At 50.5% G+C, this 10,835-nt stretch overlaps 1 protein-coding gene across 1 annotated transcript; it reads right to left on the reverse strand.

Moving 5' to 3' along the window:
• Positions 1 to 5,263: 5,263 nt before the first annotated feature.
• Positions 5,264 to 7,127, reverse strand: RIOX1 (ribosomal oxygenase 1). Its single transcript, XM_042865866.1, has one exon. It carries the CDS (start codon positions 7,125 to 7,127, stop codon positions 5,310 to 5,312), a length of 1,818 nt encoding a protein of 605 aa, XP_042721800.1. The 3' UTR covers positions 5,264 to 5,309.
• Between the last annotated feature and the right edge of the window lie 3,708 nt (positions 7,128 to 10,835).

The raw sequence follows: 10,835 nt of genomic DNA on the forward strand, positions 1-10,835 counted from the left end.
CGTCCTCCGCCGCCTGGTACCGGGCGTGGGCCTCGAACAGCTCGCCCGCCTCGTCCCGCAGGGACGCCCGCAGGGTGACCTGCTGCCGCGGGCTGAGGCCCTGCACGGTGATGCCCAGCGGCTCATCGAAGAGGCTGCGGGTGGCTGGTGAGAAGCGGATGGCGGTTGCTGTGGAAGCGAGGCTGCGAGATGTGGGCACCCCAGGGATCTGCAGGAGCTGCGAAGAGAACCTGGGCCAGGAGAGCCAGCTCTGCCAGCAGTGGGAGACCTGTCGGCACGCCGTGAGGGCAGTCATCTGCCCTGTGGCCCCAGGTCGCTTCACACTGTTTGCATGTGGGCTGGAGCTTTTTGTACAAGCGCTGCTTCCCACACACAGGGAGGAGAATCCTGGGCAGGGACTGCGTGGGCCCATTCTGGCTGTGAGGTTTTCAAGGCTGCCTGGAGCTGTGACTGCAGCCCTGTTGCTGTCTGTGGTAAGGCATGCTCAGTGCTCTGACATCATAGGAGCATTTCCAAAGGCTTTCAGCTCTGCCCAGCACTGGCAGTTGATTTACAGTGTGCAAATATGCTGTGGCGGTGATCCTCAAACCAGGGCTGCTGATAATTGCTCCTTGCAGGACTGGACACAGTTTCTCCCACAGGCTCTCCCTGCCATCTCCCAAACAAGCAGTTGGCTCCCTACAAGACAGGTTTCTGTTTTGCTGCCTGCAGACCTGCAGACAATGGACACCACACACTGGGAGCATTATGGCAGCTTGCTTCTGCCTGCTCCCTCATGAACTGCTGCCCAGGGCAAGCCCACCCCTAAGAAACAATCCTAACATAGCATGGTTGTCTTCAGCCAACTGTAGGCGTGGAACAGTCTTGCACCTCTCACCAGATGATGGCAACTTTTATGAGAGAGAGCATTGTTAGCGTGAGGGCGTTGGCTGGGTCTGTCAAGAGAATCAATTACAAAATACGCTGGGTAGGGAAGGGAGTTTCATTTCTAATTCTCTTTTGCCAGTTCTGATCTCTTGCATAAGAAAGATTTTTCAATCCAAACACCAAGCTGAAGATAGAAATATTTTGGGAGGAGATTATAGTAAGCAGCAGAGTTTCTTGGATGGTCAGAGCACAGTGGCGCCAGAAATAGAAATTACCAGGCAGAGCATGTCCTTCCAGAGGGCAGGTGAACCCATGGTACAGAGGACACAGCTTTTCCAGAGGGAAGATCTTATTCCCAGCAGCCTGAAAGCTCTTAACTAAGGACACCGGCACATTTCTTCTAACATCCCACATTGTATCCTTCTGCAATTTAGCAGTTGGAGATGTTCCCATTTGAGATGGGGCATTCACTCTATACGTGGTGAAATCTCTGTACCAAAGATCTGAAGATGGTACATAGACGAGGAGACCATAGTTCATTGGAAAGTACAGACATTTATCTGAAGTTCACAAACCACCAGGGAGATAACAGCATATTGCATATGGTCTATGCAGTTAAGATCAATTCAAATACTATTCCTTTTCTCAATGTCTGATTGAGAAAGATCAGGGAAAGCACAGGAAATGTAAATGCAATTCTAGTGGCAGCTGTATGTGAAGTTATTGGGTTTAAATTGGTACAGGAGTGAACAACACTAATTCCATAAATGAAAGGGCATCTGTTAGCTTAGGTCCTTCAGACCTAGGCATGCTCAGGGTAGAACAAAGCTAAATCTCTTGCAGGCATCTTCCTGGTCCTGAGTGAACTTCCAGTGGCCTCGTCCCCAACCTCAGAAGGTCATCTGTTTCAAAATTGACCCCTTGCCACTTGGTACAGTGGTGAGAAAGGAGATTCAGCACAGGGGATTTTCTTTCTTTGAGGTTACAAGGTTTGTGTTTATTTGTTTAATAAAATAATTCCTTTTAGAGAAATAACTTTCCTGTGCAGTGAGGAGGAGAGCAAATGGACTTGTACCTTTAGAGCTTGTTGAGAAGAGCGGTTTCCTCAGTACTTCAAAGGCTGCCTTTAAGACTCGGTCAACTAATGCTGGATTGAATACAACCCGAGCCAAATGCCAGCACAGCTTTTTAGCTGGACTGCACTTGAAGGTAACTGGTGAGGATACTGAGATATGCTGAGGAGTTGCACAGAATGTATAGGGGTGTTGGCACCTGCCAGGTCTTCTGCTGTGTTTGCTTCATGTACCTCAGTACACATCCCTGCCCTGTATTGCTGCACTCCAGCACCTCAGACACTAGTGCTTCTGGAGCAACAGGCACATATAGCAGGCATCTGTTGGCTATATCCCAGGCATACAGTCCAAGCAAGCCTTGCCTTGCCTTATGGCATGCTGAGATTTCCCTGCTATTAGCCATAATTTGGCCTGATTAAACACTTCCCCAGATCCCTCAGAGCAGTGTTTTCAGAGGGCTTGCATCAAGCAGCAGGGGTGACAGTCTACCCTACTGCCTGATGAGACAGGGAAGTTCTGGCTGCTTGGTGAATCCTAGTGCTCCATGGTGGGAATATCTGTGGTCCCCACTGAGATGGTCCTTGTCCATACCATCCTACATGCAGGCAGAGTTACTGCAAGTGAGGGACACCCGCGTGCTGATAGACATTGAGGCTGCTTGGAGCCATAGCTGCGGCTCTGCCAGTGACTGCAGCAGGGCAATCTCATGACAGCTGGTCCTTTGGCACTGTGGGAGCATCTCCAAAGGCTGGCAGCTCTGCTGAGGCCTGGTGTCTCGCTGCCAAACAGGCTGTACCTGCAAATCCTGTTAGGTCGACTGCCACAAGCACTGTTTCCAAATGGCAAGTCCAAATACAAGGCACAAGGTTTTTGATAGCAATCTGCCTTCAGGCTTACTAGTTTTCATCCTTGGAGCAACAGACTCAGAGGAAGGCACAGCTGCAATCCTCCTCCTTTGGATGTTACTGGTATTGTAGTGGCATATCTGTGAGCAGGGATTTACTAGAGAAATATGAGAAACAGCTATAAGTCAGGTCATATGCAGCCATTTCCTAGCTCATGTGGAAGGACTCAAATGTAAGAGTACATCAGATAGCCTGCACTTGGGGGCATGTGTCTTGCAAAAGAAATTAATAGAACAGCTCAGGGAAGTGTTAAATAGCATGGCCACTTCACTGTTGCAAGACAATTCAGTTTGTCACTAGGCCTGAAGTCCTCAATAACATGTCTATAAATATCTAAGGTGTGGGAGGCAAAGGGATGAGGCCAATCTCTTTTCAGCAGTGTGTGGCGATAGGACAAGGGGAAACCGCCACAAACCAAAGCATAGGAAGTTCTGCACAAATGTACCTAAGAACTTCTGCATGGTAAGGGTGATGGAGCACTGGAACAGGCTGCCCAAGGGAACTATGGAGTCTCCTCTGGAGATATTCAAGACCTGTGTGGACACCTACCTGTGCAACCTGGTTTAGGGAGCCTGCCTTGCAGAGGGCTTGGACTAGATGATCTCTAGAGGTCCCTTCCAGCCCCTACAATTCTGTGATTCTGTGATTTAGGCATCTCATTACTTTTCTCAGTGGAAGTCAGCACAGTTATCATGACCAGAAGACCATTGTACATCAAGAAATGAGTGATCCACAGTGATTCACAACTAACCTGAGCACGACTAGGCCTGTGCCACATTGCACATACAGCATGGCCTCCAGGCCTTCTGACTGCAGGACTCACTTGGTCAGCTGTTCTTAACTAGAGAAGTCTGTGAGCAACTCCCATTTGGTACTGGTGAGCATGCTGCCTGCATGGCCTTTCCTGTACAGTAGAATTGTAGGACACTTTGAGTTGAAAGGGACCCACAAGGAGCATGGATTCCATCTCCTGGCTCCACACAAGACCGTGCAAAGTTCAAACCACATATCTGAGAGCACTGTCCAAGCGTTTTTTGAAGGCCTAGTACTGACCTAGCAGGCCTAGTGCTGACCACTGCTCTGGGGAACCTGTGCCAAGGCCCACCAGGGCACCACCTCCTGGTGAAGAACTGTTTCCTAACACCCAACCTGAGTCCCCCCGACACAGGTCCATGTCATTCCCTCAGGTTCTGTCACTGTCACTAGAGAGCAGAGACCAGTGCTGCCCATCCGTTCCCCTTGTGTGGACCTATAGGCCACCACAAAGCCTCCCCTCAGCCCTCTCTGCTCTGGGCTGAACAAACCATGGGACCTCAGCCGCTCCTCACATCTTCCCCTCTAGACTCTTGACTATCTGTGTACCCTTCCTTTGGACATACTCTAACGGCCTATATTGTGGTGCCCAAACCACACAGAGGTCAAGGTGAGGCCACACCAGAACAGAGCAGAGCAAGACAATCCTTCCCCTTACGTAGCTTGCAGTGCTGGGCTTGGTGTACCCAAAGGTACAGTTCACCCTTTTGGCTACCAGGGCATGCTGCTGACTCATGTTCAACTGAGATCAGTCAGAACACCTAGATCCCTTTCCACATGGCTGTTCTCCAGCTTCTTGCTCCCCAGTCTGTGTGTACAGCCAGGGTTGCCCCATCTGAGGTGCAGAATTCAGCACTCGCTCATTAAATTTAATGTGCCTGGTGACTGCCCAGCCCTCTAATTTGTCAAGATCCCTTTGCAAGGCCTCTCCACCCTTAGGAGAGTCAACAGCTCCTCCCAGTTTATTATCAACAGCAAATAACTTGTTAGATATTAACAGTGCAGCAAGTTTTCTTGCACACATCATTTCTCCCCGATTATAAACATGAGCTGTTTCCCTTAAGAAAATCCAGTAGTAAGTTCAGTGACCAACAGAGAAGGATTTCTGCTACGTGCTATCTGCATAGCACTGTGTACATGGGTCAGAGTCCTGTCTGATGCTCAGTATCTAAATGGACCTGAAACTATCAGTGCTCTTAACGTTAGCTCAAATAGCATTTTTAAATTGTTACCTCGCCAAGTCTTAGTCTTTCTTACTGGGATCACAACCAAACAGCACCTCCCTGCAAATACAGTGACCATCACTAGATATGAATGTAAGCAGTAAGAGTACTTCCCACTGTCACACAGGCTGCTTTACAATACTTGAAAAACACTAACAGTTTACAGACTGTAAAAAAAGTTCATTGCTTTCTGAAGTTACTTAACGTGTAGTAATATGGCTGGCAAAGCAATGCACAGATCTGCTCTTAAAGCAGATGCTTATTTTAATCACAACACATCGTTTCTCTACTCAGGTCAAAGCCCTTCTGTTCCCAGGTCAGATGCTGAGATCAGACTGTGCATTAACACCCAGCAGCTGTAATGTGAAAACAAGAGACAGTATTTTCTAAACAAATGCATTTTTATTTTGTTAAAAAATAAAAAAGAGTTACACTTGCACCAGTGGCTTCTTAGTAGTCAGAATGCCCTTCTCAAACAGGAGCGTAGCTAGAGAAATCTTGTCCTCCAAGGCATCACATGGGAGGGTATCCACACTGACGTGGTTTGGATAGGAGGACAGGAGAAATTCAATACTGTCTGTGTACTCAGGATCTATCTCAAGGTACTTGGGGTCTTCCTTATGATACACTCTTGAGTTTTCTGTTGTGTAATATAGCATCACACCTGCTTCTTCATTGCACAATCTAACAATGCCATGATGGAGAAGACGTACTTCTGTGTCTTTTGTTATTAGTATATCAACATTACGGGGCCTTCCATCATGCCACCAGGCTGGAAAGCCATACACGCTCAGCTGTTTCTCACTTTGTGTAAGCACTGGTGGGAGACAGTCGTGAAGAAACGACTTAGCCCTCTGATCCATGGCAGCATCAATGGGTGCATAGTCAACAAGTTTCTTTATCAGGTGCTGCACCTTCTCCACAAACGCTGTTCGGCGAGCATCGATGGCATCTGAGTTGGCAACCCCCATGTACCCCAGGCAGTCCATGGGAAGCCCTTGCCGGTACTCAAGGTCCTCCTCCAGGGCCATCTGCAGGGCAGCAGGAAGAAGCTTCTCCAAGAAGTCTCCCCAGGAGTTCCTCTGATAGGAGGACACTGTAATGTGGAGCGAGTGTGCATCTGGCAGACAGTCGGCCTGGTGGATAAAGCCCCGGGGAAAGTATAGGAGGTCTCCAGCCTCCAGCACCACTTCCAGCAGGGGCTCACCAAGCTCCGCCTGCGTGAGGTTTGCACTGGAGAACTGGGGCAGTGCCTCTGAGCTCGTCTGGGGGCCGTAAACGCGCCAGTGCTTCTTGCCCTCCAGCTGCAGAACGAAGGCCTCAATGTCGTCGTAGTGAGGGGCGAAGCCCTGTGTGCCTGGTGGCGTGAGGTAGGTGTTGGCCCCAGCCATGCTCCCAAAGTGCTCCTGCAGGACAGCGAGGAAGTGCCAGACAGTGGTGGAGAAAGCCTGGGGGCTGAGGAGCCGCAGAGAGCACCCGTTCTGGTAAAAGTCCCAGACAATGGCAGGCAGCGCCCGGCCCACGGGGTTGTGCGTCTCCCGCACCCCCTCAGCATAGCTGGTCACGTCCAGGTGGGTCCCGAAGCGCACATCACCACTGCGCAGAATGGCATCGAAGTCAGCCGTGGAGAACAGCCCCGCGTAGTAGCCGGGGTCACCCCGCTGCACGAGCAGCGGCGCCTGCTCCCAGTGCCGCCTCACGAACTCCTCCGGTGCCACCGGTGCCACCAGCCACCGGAACAGCTCTGCCGCCCTCCGCCGGCTGTCCTCCAGCCGCCCCAGCCGCCGCAGCAGCCCCAACACGCCTCCGCCGCCCGGGCTCTTTGCGGGGTCTCCGGGCGGCTTTGCTTCGGGGTTCCCGACCAGAGTCTTGGCCCGCGAACCGCCCGAGATTGTCAAAGGGCCTCCGAGCGACTTGGTTTCGAGGTTTCCGGCCGGAGCGTTGGTCGCAGCGCTGGCCGGAGAGCCGCTCGGTTTCGTCTTAAGGTCTCCCTGCTTGGCTTCGGGGCTCCCGGCCCGCTCCACGCGGTTGGGGACGGCGGCGCTCTGCGGCGGGGCAGCCCGCTCCGGGCCGCCTCCTCCCGCCGCGCCACGCCTCAGCCGCGCTTTATTCCGCTTACCGCCCGCAGGCAGCGGCGTCCCGCGGCGGCGCCGCTCCAGTCGCCCAGGCCCCGCCGCCCGGCGGTACACCGAAAGCGCCGAGAGCCGTCCCACCCGCTGCCGCTCCTCCGCGCCGCACGCCGCCATGGCCGCCACGCAGCCCCGCCCCTCCCGGCGCGGCTGCTTCCGGCGGAGGTTGGGGGATGAGTGCCGGGCCTCGCGGGAGCGCGGGCAGCGCAGGTTGGCCTCGGTTCCCCCTAACAAAGGGCTGCCCTGTCACGCCGTGTACCCTTTTGCCACGTTCGCTCCCTGCATAACCGGCACGCTTGTCAGTCTGCGCTCTCTCCGTTCCTCCGCTGTGCTCGGAGCTCGGAACAGAATGGCGGTGCCGGCCCTCTGCTCTCAGTGGCTGCCGAAGCGGGAAAGGAGAGGCGCCGTGCCCGCCGGGCGCTGCTCGGGAGCGCGTGGAAAATGGCGCCGCGTTTATACGTGGGTGCGTTTCTGATCACGAGCAGACTTCAGGAGCAGAGACTCGCCGTACGGTGCTTCCGTGAGAGGAATCTCTGGCGGACTCAGAATTGTGGCAATGGATTTTGCATGGGAGATGTATCTCCGGTGACTCCGTTAGCCTCGGGTGTTTAAGGAGCAATTACCCACGCGTGCTGCTGGTTCATAGAGGTGGCGTTACTCTCACGTAGACCTGAATATCGGCGTCTGCTGAACGTAAATAAGCAGCTAATGCTCCCGGGGCACGTGCAAGTCGCTTGCGTGCGCCACGCAGCGTAAATAACAGGCCAGGGCTGGAAGGAGAATTTGGACCCGACACTCCTGACCTCCCTTCGGCATCGCCAGGGTCTCCGCCGGCAGCCTGCAGCGGCCTGGGCTCATGGAGCTCTGTTAGAGCTGCGCGGCGGTTCCCGGGGCTCCGTGCCGTGCCGTGCCGGCAGGTGGCAGGGCAGCTCGGCGCTCCGCAATGCCGCTCCGCCCGCTGCCGCGTGGGGAATGCCCTCGGCGGGGTTACTGCCGCGGGTGGGGTTCCAAATGGGAGGGAAGGGAAAGCGGGCTGCGCGTCCGTGTGCTGTGAGGGAAGGGAGGGGTGAGCGCTGCGTTTCAAGCCGCTCTTTGTTTTCCAAGGTTAAGCCCCGCTTACCAGAATAATCTTATCAGCTGAAACCGTATCGGCGGAGCTGGGCCCTGCACAAAACCAAGATGCAGCAGCTTTGAAATACAGTAGAAGTTTGGCTATTGTATGCTTAAATTGTATGTAAGCATGGCTAAGTAGGCTTTGGGGGCAAAAAGACCTTTGAAAGCTCCGGGCTTGTGAGGTGTTGTTTGTGTTACTGTTTAATTTACTCAAGTGTAAACGTTTCTCAGAAGCTGAGTGCTTGTGCGGAGCCTGACCCGAGCTGCTCTGAGCAGTGGCGCTGAGTCCGGCAGTGCTGTCCTGGGTGTTTATCAGCCCGCTGGGTTCAAAGTCTCACTCCGGGGCTCAGATCTTGGCACAGATGTCTCCTTCTGATGCTGACAGATAGATGACTGCCATTGGAGTTCTTGATGTGTAATGAAGTCCCAAAGTGAAGGATGTGGTAGCAAATAAGGGTAGTGAGATCTGTGTAACACATTTCTTCTGACAGTTGAGCCTTTCTAATAGTAGAGGCTTTCAAGAAAGAAGCGTGTTGCTATTTTTTCTGTGCCACATAAGAAAGGATTTTGACTTAAGGCACAAAGAGGGAGCTTTAATATCGCTTAAAGAATACTCAGATGGTTGTCTAGGAATAGCCAAAAGGTCTCCATGCTGTTTCCATTCATTGTCCAATATTTCAAGGGAATTTGTCATAAAGAAAGTAGTGTGTCACGTAAAGCTCTTTAAATAAACATAGGGAAAGTAGCACAGATCTTTGCATGATTAGGTGGTCCCCAGCTGCCTCTCATATAGACATAGTAGCAACTGGAGGCTCAATTAAGTGTCTTAATTAGAATTTAGCACAAAGTCACTGAGATGTTATCAGTATATAGACTGCATTGCCAAGAGCCACACACATTTTATTTAAGAGGACATAAAAAATGTGTGCAATACAACTCATTAAAGAGTCACAAATGAATTCAGAAGAAGTAAGGAAATGGCACCTCAAAGAGATGCAGGGCTTATTTGATGTATTACCCTTTTACCACTTATGATTCAAAGAATTGAAATCTTAAATTTGAAGAGCAGATCATATAAGGCCTGATCCTGCAAAGCTACGATCCATCTTTGCTGGTAAGTGGAAAAGGTAAAATTCTTTGCATGATGAGGCTTATTCCACAATTTTCCCTTCTCTGTTCACCGCAATGCACACTGCCCGGCACATTCACTTTGTCCCTGGCAAACTGCTAATGTAAATCGGTCACTGTTAGAAAGTTAAACTAGGTTTAATCCTTTTTCTCATGATCATTTTGCTGGCAGCCTTGCTCTTGCACTGTCGGTTTTGTTCTTGTGCCAAAAGCAATACCCAGTAAGGAAAAAGAACATTTCAAGCCTTCACTAACAGGTTTCCTCAACTAGAGCCCTGACAGTCTTTCTCATACAGCCCAATGACATCCAGTATGTCATCACTGGAAGGACACTGGGCAGGATTGTGAAGCCTGCTCCTCTTTGTGAAAGCTATAAAGTTCACTGCCAGATAACAAGACTAAAAGCTAATTCAGGAACTGTTTCTCAAGAGCTATCCTCTGGGCTGCTCATCAGAGTGAATGCATTCACTCACTGAAGCATCTCTTGGCAGAGATTTTGGCCTATCTCCAGCTGTTTCTCTTTTCTCAGTGATTTTCTTATTTGGTGACTGGTTGCGGTCTTTAATCCTGGTTCTCTGGCACACAGAGCCCCACTGAGAAAATAAGCCTTCCCTGCCATGCAGTAGTCCAATTAAAACAAGTTTATAAAAATAATACTTACAAGATCCAGGCTGCCCTATGAAATTATCTTTTTGGAGGGAACTGGAAGCACAGATATATCCTCTCATCCTACGTGACACTAAAATACACTCTTTGTAACTTGAAGCTGAAATTACATAAAATATTTGAGTAGGACCTTCTACTGAGCTGTCACCTCATTCCTACTGGGATCACAGGGCTTACTTTGTAAGCATTTTGAAAGCATTTTCATGAGGGTTTTTTGTGCTCTTAATATATGTCATCCAGCATGTGGTAGCGCTGAGCAGATACCATCTGCAGTGACTCCGTGGGCAGTGACTAAACACAAAGCTGCAGACTCTGAGACTCCAATCTTCTCGCTTTTCAGCAGGAGGAGAAAAGTAAACGGCCATGAAAATCCATGTCATAAAATGGAAGCAAAGAGAATCTGAATGAAGTATTTGCCCTGTAAGATTACTCACACACAGATGATTGAGATAAAAGGGATAGTCAGACTGTTCTGCATGCGTTGTGTGTCTGGTGGTAGAGAATATGCTTTGCACTGTACAGAGCTGGCTCTTGGCGAGCTGTTTGGGTGAGGCTTCTCTGTGGAAGAAAGAATATAAAGAATTCTTACTATTCAGATCCTTGCCTTATTATGATAACTGCAAAGCGTTTTACATTACCAGTATATATGCCCACTGTTTCAAAAGGAGCATGTAGCAGTTCTGATGTATAGTAGTGCCATTCAGCAGTTGGTTCTCTGGTACATTTCTCATTCTCAGAAATCATGTAAAAATCTTCATCTCATCTTTCATGATAAGTGGGCAAAAAAAAGCTGTACTGATTTTTTTCTGAGGCATTCTGAAGTCACTCCCTCATCTCTGACGCAGCACCACCAAGATGGCAATGTCCATACAAACAGGATGTTTTGGTTTAGCAACCATATTGTTCAGGTCTGCTCAC

The sequence above is a fragment of the Lagopus leucura genome, unplaced genomic scaffold (genome assembly GCF_019238085.1).
Source record: "Lagopus leucura isolate 7727_CA_CO unplaced genomic scaffold, USGS_WTPT01 Super-Scaffold_1, whole genome shotgun sequence".
NCBI classification, from domain to species: domain Eukaryota; kingdom Metazoa; phylum Chordata; class Aves; order Galliformes; family Phasianidae; genus Lagopus; species Lagopus leucura.

Coding starts and splice junctions, on each gene's coding strand:
- RIOX1 (XM_042865866.1), bottom strand. CDS start 7,127: ATGGCGGCGTGCGGCGCGGAGGAGCGGCAGCGGGTGGGACGGCTCTCG.